A 21293-nucleotide genomic window follows, 5' to 3' on the forward strand; every position below is an offset into this window, starting at 1 on the left:
CTCTGGGAGCAGGGCAAGCCGCCTGTCCCCCCCAATCTCCTTGTCAAAGTCTAGTCACTAACTCACGAGGATGTTGACAAACAAGATGCGCTGATCTTAGAGACCTCACTTCACTCTCCTTTGCATCGTCTCCTCTGGGGCAGGACCTGAAAGATTCCTCCACCTTCTAAATGCTGAGTCAGCACGAGAGTCCCGACAAGGCTACCAGGCTGTGCGCCTTTTCTCTCACAAGGTCCTAACCTCTGCCTGGGTTAGGTTCCCCCGTAAATGGAATTTCAGGAACAGTCATACTGCAGGGAAGGGCCCGGGCTGACTCTCAGTGGAGTTGAGGCTTAGAGAGAGACATCATCTCTTGTCATTCATCCTTCACTCCCTCCTCCCTCCAAATTCAGTGTTTATCTCCTTTTCTTTCCTCTTAAACCAGTCCAACCCCCACTGCTTCCCACAATCCTTTTGAGACACTTTTGACTGCAAAGAACAGAATACCTGATTCAATCTGGCTTAAGCAAAGAAAACAACTTGCTATCCCATCGTACTGGACTAGCAGGAACTGGTTAAGCCTAGTGAAGGGTAGAGGCTCAAACAAGTGGCAGCAGGACTTAGTCACTGCCCAGCTGTCGGTTCTGCTCCTTCTTTGTGGTGGCAAAACCACTCAGAGTCACATCCTCTCAGCAACCCCAGAGAAGAGATGCAACTTCTGCCCTTGGCTTCTAGCAATGTCTCAACACGAAGCCTTGTTTGCTTCGACTGGGTCACCTGCCTGTCCTTGAAGCAATCCCTGTGGCCAGAGGGATGGAGCGATTGGGCAGGACTGGAGGGAGGTCTGGGGTCAGTTCCACAGGGACTGAGAGTGGGGCAGGGATGGTTGCCCATCATGGAGCAGACGGTTGCTAGGAAGGCAGAACATCCAACGTCCATCACGAGTCATCATGTCAGAAACATTGAGCCTGGGGCCGGGATAGCTGGGCTCAAAGAAAATAGATGACCAATGGGCTGGTCACCCATGGGTGGCTTTGGGATGTTCTCTCCTGTTCTAATGTGCCAGTGGTAGGCTCTGGAAGGGTTGGAGGTAGAGTGTGGGTTTTGGTGAGGTCTTGTCCAGAGATCAGTGGACCTCAACTTCCCAATTTGGGGGCCCCCTTCCCTCAGAATCGGACTCTGGCCTCCACGGTTCCTGGGTCCTGGCCGTAGACAAGCTCTGCTCTTCTTTTCCTTCCTCTCTCCTGCCTATGACCAAGGGATGAGGCCACACCGCCCATTTCCAGAGCCTCAGAGACCCTGGTCTTTTCTAGAAGCTTGAAAGACCTGTAGCTTCCCTGCTTGGTTCCCTCAGAGTAGATCCCCTGAGCAGAGGGGTTTCTGGGCGGGGGGTTGCTGACCCCAGTTCATCTCCCCCTGCCTGGGTCATCTCTAAGGTTCACCCCTTATCTGAAGCCCTCCGTGGCAATGCCAGCACTCCGGGGATGGGGGTGTTCGGGCCACCCAGGCCAAAAGGACCACACACCGTGGAATGGAAGAAAGCACACCTTTATTCCAGCCCCCACCCTGCCAGGACCCAGCACCACGGCGCACAGCCTGGTGTCCACAGCGCACAGTCCAGATCTCAGTGAACGCGGTCCCACAACGCAGTGTCACAGGTCCCCCAAAGGGGGGTGTCGGGGGTCCACTGCAGGTGGGGATGGGGAGCAGGGCCCCGACCCTGAGGAACAGCACAGACAATGGCGCCAGGTGAGCCCTGGGTCAGGGTGCGGCGTCCCGGCTATGGGATGGAAGCAGCAGCAGAGCTGCGGGAGGTCCCTGCTTCGGCCAGCGCTGCTCCTGGCGACAGAGCCATCCCGAAGGCAAGGCCACCCCGAGCGTGGGCTCCTGGCACAGGCCAGCTGGCCGAGGTAGTGTAAACACGTCTGAGGGTGAGGGGTGCCTAGTGGCCAAGCCGGGTGCTCTCTGGGCTGGGAATTGCCCGGGTCCCCGGAACAAGAGGGGTGACCAGGTGGAGAGGACTTGGGTCTGAGGGCAGCTGGGCTCTAGGAGACTGACTGGGCCCAGGAGAAAAGGTTCCACAGAAATGGAGGAGAAAGGCAAGGAGAAACTTCCCAGCAGAGAGAGGAGACTAGGGGCAGAGAGGAGACTGGGGCTTAGCTGTTTCCCTCCTCTTCTCTCACCAGCTCTCTGGGGCGGGTGGTCCTGCATTCTCCCGGCTGGGGAGGAGGACAGGCCTCTCCTTTACCAGCTCCTCCCCACTGTCACTCGCCTTTGAGACTGAGTCCCAGGAACAAGGCTGAGTTGAGGGTGGGAAGGGATCCGCTCAGCCCTGCCCGCCCCGCCTCTGCCCCAAACTGGGTTTGGGCCCCAGGTCATACTCCTCCCCCTCTGGGGGTGCCTTGCCCCAGCCTGTCCACACTAATCCTCCTGCACCTAATCCCAGGCCAATTCTTTCCCAAAGCTCCGAGCCTGCCCTTGATTCCTGGGGCCTAAGTACAGAGAAAATCTGAAGAGAGATGTTTAAGAATGTACATAATTTTAAAAATATCTTGTGTGTGTGTGCATCAGGGTTTTTAAAAAAATCTTTAATTCATCATCTCTGAACTCGGTTAAAAATGTTCTTTAAATTATACTATATTACTCACTATAGCAGCACCACCTTAGTAACCAGAACCTACAAGTGCTGGATTTTAGGTATCTTGTCTGTTCTTCCCCTACCTTTAGGAAGGAGGGGCAGACCATTGAACTTGTGGACTTTACGAGCCAGGCAGAGCGATCTCCAGCAGTGCCTGTAATCCTAACATCAGCTACTCCAGAGTCCTGAGGTCTAACGTCTACAGGCTCTGGACAGGTACATAAGAGATGTTCAGAAAATCTTGGTGTCTCGGAGTCCAGGGGGAGTGGTGGGCACTCCACTCCCCGTGGTGAGAACAGAAAAGCGCAACCCTGGAGAGACGGGACGAGGGGATGGTTGCTCTTTTGCTCCAGCAGGAAGTCAACAATTGCCCCTGTGTGGGGCTTTTGATTTCAGAGAAGAGGGAAATTTGGCAGCCATTTTTACAATGTGGTATCTCTTGATTTCTAAATGTTAGCTCAAAACAAAAACAAAACCACGTCATTGATCAAACGAAACAAGTCTCAGGGCTAGTTTCTAGGCTGGTTTTTATGAAATCTTAGCAGTTCTGAGATTTTAGGGATCCTAGGATCCTTTAGTTCTCTGACTCAGAAACTTTAATGTGCATAGAAATACTCTGAAGGAACTTTGTTAGGGTGTAGATTCTGTTGCAATACGCCTGGGCCTGAGATTCTGCATTGCTAACAAGCTCCCAGGCGATGTCGCTGCTGCTGGCCTACCTACCACACTGTGTGGCGAGGATTTAGTTCATCCTTCCGCCTAGGAAGTCCCTCTGACCTTTCTCTCCCTGCTCAAAGAGGTCTCCAGTTCTGCTTGCACATCTCCAGGGACTGGAGGCTCACCACCTAGTGACAGCCTGCGTGGCTACAGCTGCTGCTAACTTCTGCCAGGTTCTGCAGCAACGGCGAAGGCCACCCAGAGTCCAATATGCCAAGGCTCAGGCTCTGGGACATCAGAGTTCCACAAAAGAAGCTTTACCTGGGGACTTACTGGGATGGGAGGGGTTGATACTTGTCGCAAAGATCTAAGCTGGGAGGATTTTCTGTTCAACTGCCTGCTCAGTGGCGCCCAGTTAAACAGAGAATACTACTATTCCTGGGTGTTCTGGTTAGGAGAGGTTTCGTGGGGTTTGTTTACCTTCGTTTCCCCTAAGCTTTGAAACAAGCTTTTCTCTGCACTTGGGCAAAGTATGTGGTTATGCCACAGAAGAAGGAGGGGGATGGAGAAGCCCTCAAATCCTCAGGCCACACGACACCCCTGCTCTGGTGGAATAGGTGGTCTCCACCTCCTCTGGGGTTGGGACATCCAATCCCAGATCCTCCTTCCTGGGGCCTTTCTGATGGGCTCAGGGTCACTGGGGCTGGAGGCCACGTGCCCAGTGCCCTGTACCCCAAGGCCAACCATTCTGAAGGCCAGCTGTCAGGGCCGGAGGGTATGGAAACCACCTAGGTAGGCCACTCTTCATTTTACCATGGAGGGGAAACCAAGCCCAGAGAGTGCATGAGACTTTCCCAGGGTCACACAGCTGGTTTGCAACCAGCTCTTGCAAAGGCTCAGAATCCTTTGAGGCAGAGCTGGACGGAAGCCACTGGTATTAGCCAGACTTTTGGTCACCTACAGCAGCAACTTTCAGGAAAAGGACCTTCTGGAATAATCCTGAGGGAGAGAGGAGTGTTTCAGAGGGAAACCATGGAAAGGGGTCACGGGGGTTCACCTCAGTAGGGGAGAGTCATTCTCGAGTCTAGACTCCTGGCTCACTCCAGACCTACCGAACCAGGGTCCCTGTGGCTGGGAAATCCCTGGGTTTAGGAACCAGCCTGCGCTCACCAAGTCAGAGAAGGATGGGGACACCTGGCTTGAGTGGGACGTTCTGCAGGCAGGCAGGGCTAGGTCCTCAGGCTGGGGAAGAGGTGCCCGTCCTCCAGGAAGCATGTGTGTAGCCCTCAGGGTCTGTGGGGCGTGGGAGCCAAGGGGGCAGTACCTTGTCCCAGGCCCAGCCTCACTTTCCGGAAAACTGGCCCGGCCTCGCCTTCTCCAGCTTCTGGCGCCGCTCAGGCGGGATACTCTGCAAGCTGATGCCGTGGTTGCTGGCCCTGTGGCGAAGGGAGGGGCGGCCTCATGGAGGGCGGATAGGCAGTAGGAGGGCGGGGTCCAGTGCACGGCAGGAGGGGAGGGAGGGCATGGAGGGACCAACTCGGTCCTGGCGCGTGAGGGCCGGATCCTCACCCTGGTTGCAGGTCAGGCGGTTTGGGGATGGGCTTGTCGAAACCGCGTCTGCCCACCAGCCAGTACGTTTCCTCGCAGCCCTTGCCCTGGGGAGACACGGGGGAGGGGAGGACTCAGGCGGACTGAGGTGAGGGCCGGTGGATCTCGAGGTCTCAGTGGAATCGGGCATGGTGAGTTGCGTCTTCCAGCCCGGCCTCACCTTCAGCTCCGTGCGACCCCGCACCTCGGTCTGGAAGCCCTCGTCTAGGGCGCAGAGAATCTCCACGGTGCTCCGGTTCACGTGGATGCGGTAAGCTGGGACGGCAGGGGACACCGCGAGCTCAGAGGACACCGTGAGCTCAGGACACCCCTCCCGCTCCCCCTCCCCGCCCCTCCCGCCCCGTCACACTCACGCAGCCCGGTGGACTCCATGCGCGAGGCTGTGTTGACCGTGTCCCCAAACAGGCAGTACCGCGGCATGGTGAGGCCCACCACGCCCGCCACGCACGGGCCTGTGGAGACACGCGGCGTCGGTGGGCTGGTTGGCCCGCGCTGAAGCTGGCCTGCTGGCGGCTGGGTGGCACCTAGGGCTCGGCGGGGGGGCCTTTAGCACCGCATAATCTCCACTGGCTTCCCAAAGAAACCCTCTCAAGCGTACCCTCCCAATTACAAGGCGGTGCCTGCTGTGAAAAGGTGGCTTCAAGACAAGTCCCCGCCCCCACCCACTCCACGAGTTTGCCTCCTATCTAGGAAACCTGGAGCCCGGCCCTAACGAGGGAGATGGGCTGGAGAGCCCGGGAAGGCGCGGAGTTACCCGAGTGCAGGCCGATGCGGATGCGCACGGGCACCTCGGGCATGTGCCGCATGCGGAAGGTGCCCACGGCACTGAGGATGTCCAGAGCCATGTTGGCGATCTCCGCTGCGTGCCGCTGCCCGTTCCGTTGGGGCAGCCCTGAGGCCACCATATAGGCGTCCCCGATTGTCTCCACCTGAGGAGAGAATTCAGTACTGAGCACCCCGCCAATGCCAATGTCCCTTGTCGGGAGGCCTAAACTGGGGTGAGTACAGAGATCCTGGGGAGCCTTCCAGCTGGGGGACTGAGCTGGGGACCGGCAGAGGAGAAAAGGGACAGGAGGGCTGGGAAAGAGGATCGTGCTGGTGACCTCGGGCAGGGGGGCGGGGGCTGGAGAAGCTGAAGGAGGGCTTGCCCCCTACACACCCCACCTTGTAGACATCGTGGGAGCCGATGATGGCGTCAAAGAGCGTGTAGAGGTCATTGAGCAGGTCCACCACTTCGATGGGCTCACTCATGGCTGAGATGGTGGTGAAACCCACAATGTCACTGAAGTACAGTGTCACCTCCTCGAAATACTCGGGCTCCACAGGTGTCCCCATCTTCAGCGCCTCAGCCACAGACCTGGGGATGGCAGGTGGTGAGCTCACCTGGAGGCCACCCCAGTCTGGCTGGATTCCAGCTGTCCTCCCCACCCACCTCTCCCCGTAGGCACCCACGGAGGCAGCATCTGTGTGAGCAGCCGGTCTGTCTTCTGCTTTTCCAGCTCCAGCTCCTCGGTGCGCTCCCGGATCAGGTCCTCCAGGTTGCTGGAGTACTGCTCCAGCATCCGCAGCATCGAGTCAATGATGTTCATCTTCCGGCCCTTGTTGATGCTCTTGAACTAGTAGGAGGAGGAAGCTGGTGGGGCTGCTGAGGACCTGGCCGGCCATGCCCCTCTCATGGGGCTGTATTATGCCTGATCCTCTGCCCCCACCCCCTTTCATCTATACCCATCAAGCCCGTGCTGCCCCGTGCTGGGCACTGTGTTTTCACAAGTTATTAGGAGGTCACCTGTTCTGTTAGCAACTGACAAGGCGCTGGAACCAGCCCAGTCTTTGGACTCCCAGGCCAAGGGTCCTTCTCCCTCACTAGGCCAAACACATACTCAATAAATGTCATTTGAATTGAATTAAATATTTCTCCCACCCAGAGATCCATCTTCCCCTCCAAAGGCCTCCACAGCCCCCATTCTAATTCTGTCCCCACCAAACCCTTAATCCTCAGACGACCCCTTAGGAAGTAGCCTGGAAGGTCAGAGATCCTGCCAGCTTGCCTTCCTGCAGCCTCCCCTCCCCCACCCCAAGTTGTTGGCAAACGGCCAGCCCAGTCCTTGCCCAGCCCAGCCCCTGACCAGGTCGAAGGTGCGGTCCATGGAGGGCCGCAGTTCCGGCTGCTCTGCCCAGCACTGTTTCATCAGCTGGATGCACTCCATGGGTGCCTGGTCCATGGACACCGAGGGCCGACACAGCGGAGGGGGGCTCTGTACCCTCTTCACCACTTCTGGAGGCATGAAGGGAACAAGAGAGGGGGTGTGCCAGAACAGAAGCCACCTCTGACTCTGGCCTGATTGTTGAAGCTCAAGAGGAGGGGGCTGGAAGGGGAAGCTTCAGTAGGTGGGGAAGTGTAGTGTGGGAGGTGTTGCTGGGAGCAACAGGACCCTGAACTCTGGGGGCCAGGGGCAGTAGGAGGGGCCAGGCAAAGAGACTGACATTTATTGCACATAAGACAAGTGAGGGTTAGAGTGATCAAGTAGCATGCTGTATCCTATACATGATAATATAGATCTGAACCAGATCCATCTGCTCTGTTTCCCCCTTCCCCCTATGGTGCTGCCTCCCTGGGGCCCCTAAGAACCAGAGAGGAGCTTGCTACCACCGTTGGGGCAGCAGGCTGGGTCCAGGGTCGGGACAGAGGAAACCACTGACGTCTGGGTGCTGAAAGGCCGCCCCCTCCCATCCTGATGCTTGGCTCTCCACAGCCCTGACCCTTCAGAACTCAGCTCTAGGGAGTCCCACATAAGTAAGTCTCAGCACCGAGTGAGGCTGGGTCTCTGCCTAACAGCAGGGTGTCTTTCTAGTCCAAAGGCCAGGCGAGAGCGGCCGTACCCTCGGGAGTCAGCTCCAGCATGGCGTAAGGGGCGCTGCGGCACACGACCTCTTGCATGATGATGCCCAGACTGAAGACGTCGCCGGGCAGCGTTCCCCGGCGCTCCAGGGCCGGGTCCCGAAGCAGCTCCGGGGCTGTCCATAGCTGGTCTGGGGTCGGGGAAGGGGGCGTGGGCACGCGGAGGGCCATAGAGGCGCTAGGGACAGACCCCCCCACACCCTCACCAGAAAGCCCAGGCTCGCACCCGCTCAACTCCCCAGCCTCAGTCTGGCCCTGCTGCCCGCAGTGATCCCCAGGAGAAACTACCAGAAACCCAGAGCAGGTCTCAGAAAGCCGGGCCCTCACAAATAGGACCCGCCCTTTAGACAAAGCGGTGCCGAGAGCAGACTAGGTTCCTTGGGCACAAGCCCCGCCCTTAGGCAAAGCCCCACTAGAAGCAGACCCCCCCTGCAAGGGCAGGAGCTCCGCCCCTCAGGCACAAGTCCCGCCCCCTAACGACTCCCCGCCTCCCCAGTCACGGAGCCAGACTCCCTTCATCTCAGAGGTCACAAGACCTCCTCCGCGGCAGGAGTCCCGTCCGGTGGGTGTGGGATGGACAGAGTGCGAGGGAAGGAGGAAAGGAGAGGGCCTTGAAACATCGGGGATGCGGGGGCCGCTCGGCCGCCCGGGAGGCAGCCTGGGAATCCTACCCTCCGCGCTGGGAGGCTCCGGTAACACCCTCTGCGCTTCCAGCAGTCGCCCATGACCGTGGTCGGTGACTTTAAGCACGAACCTCCCGTCCACCACGCAGTTCCGTGACTTCAGCCGCCCGTGGGCCACGCCTCGATGGTGCAGATACCTTATTCCCTGGAAGGAGTGGCGTCAGGGGCAGCCTCAGCCCACGCGGTTCCCCCCGCCGGCTCCTCCCCGCCGCAGCCCACCCGGTCCCACCCCGACATGCACACCTTGATGAGGTCCAGTAGGAGGGAGGACTTGAACATCCAGTCCAGCTTTATGTCTCTCTGAGCGAGGAGGTCTTGGAGGGAGCCACGGGCACAGTGCTCTGAGACTACAGCCAGCATCCCTTCCCCGGGGGCCGCGGCACCGCCAGCTCCCCCCGCCAGGAAGAGCCCCAGGTAGAGGGCCACGTTCTCATGCCGGAGCTCCCGGATCTGGGGGAGGGGGCGGGAATTAACAGGTATTTGCTGTTTTGGGAGCGAGGTGGGGAGGAGGCTGTTCTTCAGGTCTGTTTTTGATTGGAGGATGGGGTAAAAATGGTGAGTGGAGAGGTCTATAGGGCATGTAGGGGCTTCCTTCTACAGATACCTTCTCTCTCTAGGAAAGACAACACAGTCAAAGGCCACCGTGCAGACACAGAACGTGGTGTTAACTTAAAGTTATGAATGAAAAGACAATTTTGCGCTGGCAAATCAGGACCCAGGCAGTTTCTGATTTATTAACCATAAGACTTTGAACTTCCTGGGTCTTAAGGGAAAACACCTCATGAAGGAAAAGCTCCTGGTACTCACCGCCCCCCGCCCCCAACTTCTGATATAACCGTCCCTTGAGGGGACAATCAGGCAGACACTGCAGTGCTTTCAAAAATCACCAGAAGTGGCTTATGCTGGTGACTCAGCCCAGGGCTGCTTTGCTTGTTACATCATTGTGCCAGATAGAGGCACCCCGCCCCGCCCCCCACCACGTTAAGGAAGAAGGACTAACTAGTTGAGCTGTGTCCCAGAGGAGCCAGCAACAAGGCCACACCCACTCGGTGGGACAGAGGCCCTCACAGTCTGGCTGGGAAAATGAGGGCTAGTGGGTGACTGGTGCCCTTTCTAGATTTTCTTTCGTCCAACAAGGGGCTTCTTTTCATCTTAATGCCTGCTGTTAAACGGTGATTTAGTCCGTTGACAACTGGTAGCCCACTTAATGACTTAAGTCATTCTGCAGCTGTGACCAAGAGCTTCTGTGGAGGCATCCGGGAAGGAGGCCAGGCCAAGGCTGTATGGTGTTAGGGGTAAGGGGGGCACTAAGGTTGGAATGACCAGAATAAGCCAGTTTATAGCCTCCTTGCCAACTTTCCATGTCACTCAGTATGCACCAACTAGGCCATTCTGTGCAAGCAGCCTGACAGAACTGGAAACCCATTTATTTTCTAGCATTCACTCAACAAACATTCACTGGATGTCTCTAATGTTCCAGACACTGTGCTGGGTGCTGGAAATATTAATACAATGGAGGGGGAAGGGGAAAAGCCCTCACTCAGCTTACAGTTCAGGGAGGGAGGCAGATAAGAAATAAGCAAGCACACACAGGTGAACAACTACAAATTATGATCAACACCTCCAAGGAAAGAACTAGTGTTATAGGAGAGCATGATAAGAAACCTGCTTTAGAGAGGAGGGGACACTTCACTGAGAGCTCTTCGTCGTCCCTGCCACAGTGGGGTCTACTTGGACTCAGCTGCAAAGAGAAGGCAAGGAGGGAGGAAACGATGGCCACCTCACACCCCATCACAGGCCCACTCTCACCTTGGAGAAGGCCATCTTGGTCGCTGGGCGGATAGCTATGTGCTGTTCCCCCGGGAATTTCTTCAGCCAAACCCAGTCTCCCTGGAGCAGAGACAGGAGTAGGGAACTCGGTTTCTCAAAACCCCATGATGTGAGGAGCCGTAGAGAGCCCCCATGTTTCCCTTGGCCCCCTGCCCCAGAACCCATCTTCCATGTGACAAAGAGCTTCAGGGGCAAGGGGTATAACGTCTGCCAGCCCACTTCACAGCCAGCTGCATGAGAGCCCGCCCGTGGGAAAGAGGGACGCAGAGGCTGTCCTCACCACGCCAGATGCGCTCACCAACAGCCCTATTAAGTGAGCCAACACCACCACAAGTGTCATTGAAATCACAGCCCTCATCACCACCCGCTGCCATAAGAGAGCACTGTGGTGGGCGTCGAGGAGTCTGGGTAGATCACGCGTTATTACAGACTAACGGTGAAGGATAGACAGCTCCCCTGCAGGCTCTGGGCCTCGCTGTCCTCAGCTGTCCGCAGGGCCAGTTCATGGGCGTGCGACCCATGCAGTCCCCCAGGGCCCTGTGCTCAGAAGGGCCTGAGCTTGGTTCAGTGATCTGCTGCTGTCATCCTGAATGAACAAAGGGCACTTCATTTTTATTTTGCCCTAGACCTTGCAGACTATGTAGTTGGCCTTGCCTGTTGATAAAGGATTTGGACTAGGAGGGAATTCTGGGGGTTTGGTACTGAGCCCTAAAGAAGATTTGGAAATAAATGTGGAGACATTTTTAATTGTCACAAAAACTGGGGGCTGTGATCAGTGGACAGAGTCAGAGACAAGCGGCGCTAAACATTCTTCAAGGCATAGGGTCCTGCCCCAAACGACAATAGCGTTCTACTGGGAAACGGCTGCAATGGCCTCTAGGTGACACACTAGGAGCCTCTGCGTTCTCTCCACGACATGACACCCAAGGGCTCTAAATCTCCACGCCCTCTTCATTAGTGGAGCTCTCTCCCAGCGCTCTCTGAATCTGTTCTCGTCATCTCCCACCCATCCCACCACATTCAGATCTGCTGGCCCCGTGGTTAATGTCCTAATGCCCTTTTGTGACTTTCTTTTTCGCCTCTAAGTCTTACTGCTCCACAGTGTGATCTGATTGGGGTAGAAGTGCTGGGTGGGGCCAAGACGTGGGTCTGGCTTGAGTCAGAGATTAGCTCAGTCTGGAAGCCCCTTCCTGGAACAATCCAATCCTGGAAAAGTCCTCTTTGTGACCATGAGATCACTTCCCAGATGAACCTCTGTCTCAATCTTTCCAGGGAGGCCTGTGCCCTTCAGTAACCCAAAGGCTTAGAGCACTGAGGGGGAGGACGACGACCTCAGTGGCCTCTTCAGGCTACATGCTGGTCCCATCAAACTCCCCACCGTCAGGCCTCTAGTCTTTAGGCCACTGTGATGAGCCTTTGAAGAGCCCTCACCCGGATAATGGCTAAGGGAAAATCCCCCAGCAGGAAGGATTCCCAGATGCTCCCCTTTGAGGAGGAATCCATGAAGTCTCCCTAGTTCCCATTCTGGGCTCCTATCCCCATTTCCTGGACTCTGCAAGATACGACGCGACTCCAGGAACGGAGCTCGGCCTGCCTGGGTCTCAGGCTCACCTCATAGAGGCCAACGTTGGTGTAATCCGGGATCTGGCTGTGGATGCTGCGAACGTCTGACAAGCTGCGGGCGGCCAGACTCCATCGACTCCCCTGGGCCACCTGGAGGGTAGAGGTCAGTGCATGGGGTCAAAATATACTATGGGTTCAGGGTCCTGGGTTGAGGTCAGGCTTAAATCTGGGGATTAAAGAGGGGAAGGGAAGAAATCTTAGTTCGGGAAGGTGATAATGACATTACTTCCCAAGTACACGACACTTCAGAGCTTACAAAACAAACATATTCATTTTCTGTTGGAGCTTCACCCTATCCAAGGAAAGCGGTCAGGACAGGGGCTGTTATCCTCATTGCACACATGAGGGCGTTGATCCCAGCACTCAGACCTGGGACAGAGCGAAGGCAGAAACCAGGCCTTCCCAGGTGGGGGCTGGGGTGAGGGCTGGCCCAGGCAGGGGACCGAACATATAGGGGAGGACAGCTGGGTCCTGGCTCCCCTCCTCCCCCACCTTCCGAGAGCTGCCCCTCTGCGGGGGGAGGAAGGTGACGTCATCCAGAGTCAGGATGATCTTGTTGGGGCCGGAGACCATTTGGATGTGAAGTAGCCGGTGCCTGGTAGAGAAAGGAGGTCATCTTCGCAAAGGGGACCAAGGTCCATGAGAGGAAGCCAGTGGGGGGAAATGCTGGCTCAGGGGAGGGCAGTCATCCGCAAACCAGACCCCCCCTGGGACTCTGCCAGCCCTCTAAGGACTCCTTCCTTCTCCCCCTCTCCAAAAAACATCCTCCCTCCTTCTACTCTTGAGTGGGCCCAGCCTGCTGCACAGCTGCATTTCTGGCAGGTGGAGAGCCAAGCTCCTCTCCTACTTACCCTACTCACCTAAAATAATGGGCCAGGAAGGCCCCTGTCAGCCCCATCAAAACCACCAGGAGGAAGCCGATAAAGACGACGCCGGGCTCCACTCCTGGAGGGGCAGTGAGAGGAGAGATGCTGAGGACTGTAGCAGAGGGGAGGCATCCTCTCTAGCAGAGGTCCCCAGCCCCCGGGCCACAGACCGCTACTTGTCCGCGCAGCCTGTTAGGAACCCGGCCGCACAGCAGGAGGTGAGCGGCGTGAGTGAGCGAAGCTTCGTCTGCCGCTGCCCATAGCTGGCATCACCGCCTGAACACCCCCCCGCCCCGCCCCAGTCCGTGGAAAAACTGTCGTCCACGAAACCGGTCCCTGCTGCCAAAAAGGTTGGGGACCGCTGCTCTCTAGGGAGGAATGCGGTCACGTCAAATCTTGGAGGCTCCAGAAAAGGGGGATGGGAGCCCATAACAGGATCTAGGGAAAGGTCATGGGGTCCTGCAAAGGGCGGGGCGGGGGGTGGTCTGGGAATGCTAGAAAGGTTCCAAGAGGGTTCCAGGGGCTCAGCAAGACAGGGGTCCTGCACAAGCCAGGGGTCTCTGAGGAGGACCTGGAAGGGCCTCCAACAGGAGTTACAGGATGAGAGTTCACCACTTTGTGGAGGGTTCATGGTCACTGTCCCAGTGTGGGCTGGGATGTTCGCCCTCACCTCCGTTGCAGATGACGTCTGGGTCGAACCAACACGAGGGGTCGGGCCCAGGCCCCCGTCCCCCTCTAGGAAAATGCACCGGGGTTCCGGCAGAGCGGAAGAAGCCCCGGGTGGGGTTCAGCACGTATGTGGTGAACAGCCGGTCCCCGGCTGCATCCGTGTCCAGCAGCACAAAGGAGGGCTCCTCGGCTCCTCCCAGGGCCCCACAGAAGCCGGGGACCTGGGCATCCCGGACGTGGCGGGCCACGGCTGCTCCGGACACCCAGCCGCCACCTGCGGCCGCCCGCGCTCGCGCCACGCCCCCGGCCAACAAGAAGACCGAGTCATAGATGGTGCCGAAGAGAGGGGATACCTGGGGAGGAACGGTAGGGGGTTCAGGTTTCGGGGTCACGGCCCGTAAATAGACGGGGACTTACTGTCTCCGCTTATCCTTTCACTGGGCCCTTCGAGTCCTTCAAGCCCTGTGTGTTTTGACTGTTCGCACCTCCTAGTTAGTGGTTCCATATCCCTCCTCATTGGCTCTCTCTTCCTCTCTCCCCAATTGTCTATCCCACCCCTTTTTGCCACTGCCCTTTCCTCTTTTCAGTATTCTTACGCTCTTCTTATCACCTGTTACTTCTAACTCCAATACCTACATCTCCTCTCTTCCCTCTCCTTTTGGTTGCCCTGCATATATTTTTAAAATCATTATCTACCATTCATTGAAAGCCTTCTTTCTCATCTTTTGGTTGGCTTCTATTTTCTATCTTTAGGTCTTTTCTTTTCCCCAAGGCAACCACCTGATCTCACGGAGCTTCTCTATTATTCCCAGTTCCCATCTCTCACAGCGCCAGGCATTGTGTAGAGCACTAGGGATATATCAGGGTACAAGACAGAGTCCCTATCTCGAGGAATCTTTCCTCTAGTGGGGGGAGACAGACAGGGATGTTAATGCAGTGTAATGAGTGAGGGGAGGGGTAACTGAGGGAGCTGAGGAGAGTCGAAAAGATGCCCAGCCCAGGCTGGGGGAGGAGGAAGACGCTTCCAGAAGTGACCATCCCTCAGGGGACGAATCCGAAATATCTGGGGGAGTGTAGGGACAGGAGAGAGGGAACAGTACACCCAGTAGCACAGAAGCAAAAGAGAAGGTCACATCTGGGGAACCCAAAGTAGCTCGGTCTGGCTGAAGTTCAAGAAAGAAGAGAGAGGAAGACATGAGACCTGATAAACCAAGTGAAGAGACCTGTATCTATCCAGGGCAAGAGAAGCCACTGGGAGACTTTGGATGGGGGAGTGACACAGTCCGATGTGCCAGCTTTCTGAAGGTCACTCTGACTGCTGGGTGGGGAAAGGCCTGGGGTAGGTAAGTGCTGAAGCAGAGGCCACTTGGGAGGTTTTATTCGGGGATTTGGACCAGAGGTGCTGTGGCCTGAACCAGGGGTGTGACAGTGAGGATGGAGAAAGTAGATGGATTCAAATGACCTTTGGGAAGCATAAGTGACAGAACTTGGTGTCTGGATGTTGGGGGAAGGGTTAGAGGAATCAAGGGTGACTCCCAGGGGTCTCACTTGGGCAGCTAGGTGAAAGGCTATGCTACTTACTGAGAACTGAAGAGGGTTTTCCCCACCATTTCCCCCACCTCTATTTCCCCACCTGTCCGCCATCCCATCTCACCACTGTTCTCAGGAAATCCTGGATATTAGCTGCTTGATGGGAATAAACTGTGAATCTAGATGGTTATAGAAGCCCTTGCTCCACCTAGGGACCTTTCTGCTTCTCACAAGATGTAAGGCTCTCAAAAAGTTAAGACCACTAGGTGAAGGCCCAGAGGAAACACCTCCGAACTGGGCATGGAGGCTGGATCTGTATTCTCCCTCCTTCCTGCTCTCTTAAGAACACCGGTTGTTTAATACAGACTGTATGTCATGGCCGTGTTGGAAGTGGGTTTACTTTAAAGTAGACTGCAAAAGATGCTGCAGTGCAGAGTTTGTTAACGTTTGCTCTTTGGAGCTGACCTTGAGAAGTCTCATTGCCAACTCTCTGGAAGCAATTCCAATACACAAAGATACTCCAAGCAAGGCCAGAGCCTTTACATCACCCAGGACATGCAGAGCTGCTGGTTATTCTCTCCCTACTGGCCTCCTACTCCCTCCTATTGACTGCATCCTCCTCTCATTCCATCGACTCTATCCACTTCTCTTTCCATTGCCTCCAGCCTCCATCTCCCCTTTTTGGCTATTCTCTGCTCTCTTCCCCTCTTCCCTCCTCCCTGGTCCCTCTACCTGCTGCAGATTGAGGTCAGGGGGCAGCTCCTGATGCTCTTGGGCCCTGCGCAGACTGTCCAGCACGCTGCCTCCCGTGGGACAGTGACGCGTGAGGGTGAGCACCGCATCGTGGGCCTTGCGAAGCTGTGAGCTGTTGGCGAGCACGGCCAAGGCGTCCGGGCCTGGAGACAAGGCGTAGTGCAGCGTGTCGAAGGGCAGGAAGACCAGGGAACCATCAGCCAAGCCCAGCTCCTCTGCAGCCTCCAGCAGGCAGCGCTGCTCCTCACCGCCCAGCAGGACCGAGTGCATCACCATGATCACTGCTGCGGACACAGAGGCTCCGCTCGGTGCTCTGTCCTTTGCTCGCTGGACGGCCGACCCCCCGCATCCTGCAGGGGAGCCTACCTCTGACTCTGGGTCCACCTTGGACCCTCCTCAGGGCATCCCGGGCTCCAGACAGGTCCGAGGGCTCCATAGAGGTCACCAGGGCAACGGGCAGACCCCGGGCCCTGAGCGCCGTAGAAAGTGCGCGTCCCGCCTCCACCCACAGGTCCTGGGGGGCGGTGACCACGGCCACGTGCGCCCAGCGGAACGCGCGCAGGAGGGCGTAGAGCGCATCCGCCGCGGGCGTCACCGCGGGAGCCGTGGTTCCCGCCGCCCGCATTCCGGGGCAGCCCCAGGGAACCAGGGCGATCCCCGCCTCTTGAGCTAGTAGCTCCGCCGGCCGGCAGGCTGCGGGGTTCACCGGCCCCACGAGGCCCGAGACGCGGGTGAGCGCGGAGGACACCGCCCCCAGCGAGCCCGGCGTCCGGCACGGCTCGGGCAGCAGCGCGACCTCGAAGCGGGGGCCGTTCTCCAGGGCAGCTTCGTGGTTCAGGCGGGCGGCGGCCAGGCGGGCGGCCAGGTCCGGGCGGGCACGGGCGAAGATGGGGTCGCAGGCCCAGGGGCCCAGCACCCCAACTGTGAACACAGCGGAGAGGGCGGGGCGCGGCAGGAGGAGCAGCGGCAGCAGCAGCAGGGGGCGCAGCAGAGGCCGGGGCCGGGACGGCGTCCGGGGAAGGCCGGGCGGAGACGGAGCCTCCCGCGTGGGGGCGCAGAGCCCGGGGTCCCGAAGCCCACCCGCGAGGAGGGCGCGGGCGGTCATTGCCGGCTTCTGGGAGCATAAGCAGAGCAGCATGAGAGGACGCGACCCCCAGGGCTCTCTTAGGGCTCTCCGCAACCCCCAAGGTTCTCAAAGCCCAATTAACCCACGGCTTGTCTATGCTTCCACACCCCCCTCCGCGGGCTTGGACGACTATATGGGGTCAGGGGCATAGCCTGGAAGCACCCCCTTAACCCCCCCCCCCCCGCTTTGCTCTGCTTCCCGCTCCTCCTTGTCTGCCCCTCTCCCCCTCTTAGAGCTGTCAGGGGCCAGTGGGGACACTCCCATTCCCTTCCATGGTCTCTTTCCGGCAGGAAGGACCTGGAGTTCCGTGTGGAGGGGGCTCTGCCACTCACCGGAAAGTCCGGGGCTCGGGCCAGGGCCGGGGCTCGGGGTCACAGGGCCGATCCTTCTGACGCCCTCCCACGGGTCTCCTTTGCCAGGGCCCAGGGCGGGGGTGTGGGAAGAGCCGGCCAGAGCCCTTAATCTCCCCAAGCTGATTAGGGTCTCTTAAGCAGGCAGGGAGGGGCTGGTGGAGGATGGGGCTCCCTGGGGTGGGTTCTGTCCTAGCTTCCAGGCAGCCAGCCAGATTCTTTCCCCTCCCTGCGTCCCAAGCCCCCCACCATAACCCCCAGCATAGAAGCAGCCGCAGGTCCCCCTGTCAGGCTGCTGCCACATTACCCTGCTCAGCCTGGGAAGCAGCAAGATGTGCCCATGGAGACCTGTGGGTGATCAGTCCTGGGGTCCCATTTCCTCCAATCTTGTTTCCAGTTCTGCCAGCCAAGTCGGAACCAAGTCCCTTGGCTGGCAAAGTCTACACCCAGAGACCAAACCCAAACCCAGTCTGATACCTGCCTTCTCTCACCTGCCCACACTTGATTCTCTGACCTCCACTTCTCCATGCCTAGGTAAGCATCCCTTTGGCTTTGGGTAGGCAGAACCCCAGGAAGAAATGGAAAGAACTCTGACCTTGGGCAGGCCTGGGTTCAAATTCCTCCTTATTGGCCTTGTGACCTTGGGAAAGTTTCTTAATCTCTCTCAAGATTGTTGTGGAAATTATCTGTGACAATGAATATAATTGCCAGGAAGACAAAAATGGAGAAGACAATTTTAAAGAAGAATATAATGGGATACTTGCCTTACTATATATCAAAATTTATTACAAAACTATAATAATTAAAACACTGTAGTATCGGTGCAGGGATAAACAAATAAACCAATTGGACAGAATAGAGACTACTGAAACAAACCCAGCAAAAATGGAAATTTGATGTATGAAGGAGTGGACATTTCTTATCAGCTTTTCCACAAATGGAGCTGATTACTTAGCCATACAGGAGGGGGAGGGAGGAGGTAGAATTTGATCCCTATCTCACACTACAAAATCAATTCCAGGTTAAAAACATACATAAAAACACAATTTTAAACTTTAAATGAATCATTTTCCAACTGTCATGGCAAAGGTTGGATCAGGAAAGAATCATCGATGCTAAAGCTAGGAAGAAATTTTGATGAGCAGGATATTTGCATATCTTTTTTTTTTTTTGAAATATGTATTTATTTGTTGGGCTGTGTGGGGTCTTCGTTGCAGCACAGGGATCTTCATTGCCTGCATTGCTGCCAGCGGCATCTAGTTCCCTGACCAGGGATTGAACCTGGACCCCCTGCACTGGGAGCCTCGAATCTTAACCACTGGACCACCAGGGAAGTCCCCAGCATATTGGCATGTCTTAAGGTGTCTCCCTACCGATTGCTTATGAGTGTGGGGGAGCAAAAAAATAAAAAGCAGTTATTAGGGCTTCCCTGGTGGTGCAGTGGTTGAGAATCTGCCTGCTAATGCAGGGGACACCGGTTCGAGCCCTGGTCTGGGAGTATGCCACATGCCTCAGAGCAGCTAGGCCCGTGCGCCACAACTACTGAGCCTGCACTCTAGAGCCCGCGAGCCACAACTACCGAGCCTGCGCGTCTGGAACCTGTGCTCCGCAACAAGAGAGGCCGCGATAGTGAGAGGCCCGCGCACCGCGATGAAGAGTAGCCCCCGCTTGCCACAACTAGAGAAAGCCCTCGCACAGAAACGAAGACCCAGCACAGCAAAAATAAATTAATAACAATAAAAAAAAGCAGTGATTATACAGTGGAGAAATTGGACAACACTTTGACTAGCATTGGTCAACCAATGAGGGGCAGATAGACATTGTGTACCTCCAGACATCATAACCTGAGAAAGATACAATACTACATCTTTGTAATACTGCACAGCTGCAATACTCCACAATATTCATCTATGTGTGTTCCCGCCGAGAGTGCATTTCATCAGTCTAATCTCAAGGAAACAGCAGATAAACACAAAACAAGGAACATTCTACTGAAAAGAGGGGAGGGGCCTGTATTCTTCAAAAATGTCAATATCATAAAAGACAAATAAAGGTTGAGGAAATGTTCCAGATTAAAGGAAGCTAAAAAGATATGACAATTAAATGCAATACCTGCCTCTAGCTTGGAGCCTGTACAAAGGGTTTTTATAACTGCTATATGGTTATAGAGTTCATAGGATTATAAAAATGCTATAAAGTGTATCAACATCAAATTTGTCAACTGACGAAACTGGGATATGAACAGGAGATTTGATAAAAGTATTTTATCAGTGTAAATTTTGAACTGTGCTATCCCTATTTGTAGGAAGTACACACTGAAGTATTTAGCTGTAAAGCACCATAATGTATGTAACTTACCCTCAAATAGATCAGAAAAAATATATGTACACGTTTTATATCATATGTATTACATACTATATGTTGTATATTATACTTATCAAATGATAAACAAATGTGATTAAATGTTAACACTATCTGGGTAAAGGGTATATGAATGTTCTTTGTACTGTTTTTATCTTTGCAGCATTTTGTAAATTTGAAATTATTTCCCAATAAGAGTTAATAAAAAAATTTTAGATAAAAAGAGAATGTCTTTATCAACTCAGAGTAGGAAAGAATTTCTTAAACAAAACACATAAAGTACAAACCATAAAGGAAAATATTCATAAATTTGAAAATATTAAAATTAAAATTTCTGGTCAAAAAATCATATCACAGAGAAAACATGAGCCACCAACAAGAAGAAGATATTTGCAAAACATTAACAAAGAGTTAGTATCCAAAATATATATTGGATACTATAAAAGATAACCCAGTAGAAAAATGGGCATAGGAAAAAGGAACAGGCAAGTCATAAGAAAAGCCTAAGGAAAAATGCCCAACCTCACTAATAATCAAGGAAATGCAAAATAAAACAGTGAGATACCATTAACATCCATCAGATTGGCAAAAATAAGAAAGCGTGATAATTTCAAACGTTGGTATGAATCTGAGCAAACACAAAACCTACATATTTGTGACGAGGGTGTAAATTGGTGGGCTGTTTGGCAATTAACTTATTAGAGTTGAAGCAATTCCACTTGTAGGAATTACCCTAGAGGAGCTAACATTTATTTGTATATGAAGAGACATAAGGAGTCATTTATTCATTCAAAAAAAAACTCACTGAGTTTCTACTGTGTCCCAGGCACTGTTCTAGGCTCTGGGGATACAGCAGTGAATAAAGAGTTAAGATCTCATGGAGGTGGACACAATCACTATATTTAGGGATTTTTCTGTATGTTTAAAATATTTGATAATTTAAATTTTTTAAAAATGTTAATAAAAAATGTTTATGTCTGACCTGTAGTAGAGTCTCAAAACCTAGTAGGTATCAATGTTTATTTATATAGTCCTGGGCTTCTTATTTTCCGTAGGGGTTATTTCCCCCAAGTCTCTCCTCTTCTAACACAACAACTCTAGGAATCACGGATTCTCCACCCAACCCTTCCATTTCACAGATGGTTAAACTGAGGCACGGAGAGTGATTTGGCTTACTCCATAATCTCCTTTTTTTTTTTTTAATTGGGGTATAGTTGTTTTACAATGTTATGTTAGTTTCTACTATACAGCAAAGTGAAGTAGAGTTCCCTGTGCTATATAGCAGGTTCTCATTAGTTATCTATTTTATACATATTAGCGTATATATGTCAATCCCAATCTCCCAATTCATCTCACCCCCACCCCCCCACCCCGGCTTTTCCCCCTTGGTATCCATACATTTGTTCTCTATGTCTGTGTCTCTATTTCTGCCTTGCAAACCAGTTCATCTGTACCATTTTTCTAGATTCCACGTATATGTGTTAATATATATTTGTTTTTCTCTTTCTGACTTACCTCACTCTGTATGACAGTCTCTAGGTCCATCCACGACTCTACAAATGACCCAATTTCATTCCTTTTTATGGCTGAGTAATATTCCATTGTATATATGTACCACATCTTCTTTATCCATTCACCTGTTGATGGACATTTAGGTTGCTTCCGTGACCTGGCTATTGTAAATAGTGCTGCAATGAACATGGGGGTGCATGTGTCTTTTT

At 54.4% G+C, this 21293-nt stretch overlaps 1 protein-coding gene and 1 long non-coding RNA gene across 2 annotated transcripts; one reads left to right on the forward strand and one right to left on the reverse strand.

Annotated features, from left to right (window-relative positions):
• Positions 1-1606: 1606 nt before the first annotated feature.
• GUCY2D (guanylate cyclase 2D, retinal) lies at positions 1607-20979 on the reverse strand. The gene is made up of 20 exons (XM_022595917.3): positions 17689-20979; positions 16102-16849; positions 15715-16019; positions 13454-13805; positions 12778-12862; positions 12410-12512; positions 11906-12007; positions 10274-10354; positions 8708-8914; positions 8453-8609; positions 7763-7912; positions 7009-7157; positions 6335-6498; positions 6047-6239; positions 5637-5811; positions 5236-5334; positions 5043-5137; positions 4844-4929; positions 4599-4710; positions 1607-4273 (listed from the first exon to the last, which is right to left on the reverse strand). The coding sequence occupies exons 1-19, from the start codon at positions 17737-17739 to the stop codon at positions 4617-4619; spliced, it is 3396 nt and encodes a 1131-aa protein (XP_022451625.2). The 5' UTR covers positions 17740-20979; the 3' UTR covers positions 1607-4273; positions 4599-4616.
• LOC115803602 (uncharacterized) lies at positions 4751-12700 on the forward strand. The gene is made up of 3 exons (XR_016388857.1): positions 4751-5132; positions 5573-5880; positions 6382-12700. It is a non-coding gene; the product is annotated as an uncharacterized LOC115803602 (long non-coding RNA).
• Positions 20980-21293: the final 314 nt, after the last annotated feature.

Source organism: Delphinapterus leucas, chromosome 19 (genome assembly GCF_059928025.1).
Source record: "Delphinapterus leucas isolate spDelLeu-1000000601 "Yukka" chromosome 19, BTC_Dleu_Yukka2, whole genome shotgun sequence".
Taxonomy (NCBI): Eukaryota; Metazoa; Chordata; class Mammalia; order Artiodactyla; family Monodontidae; genus Delphinapterus; species Delphinapterus leucas.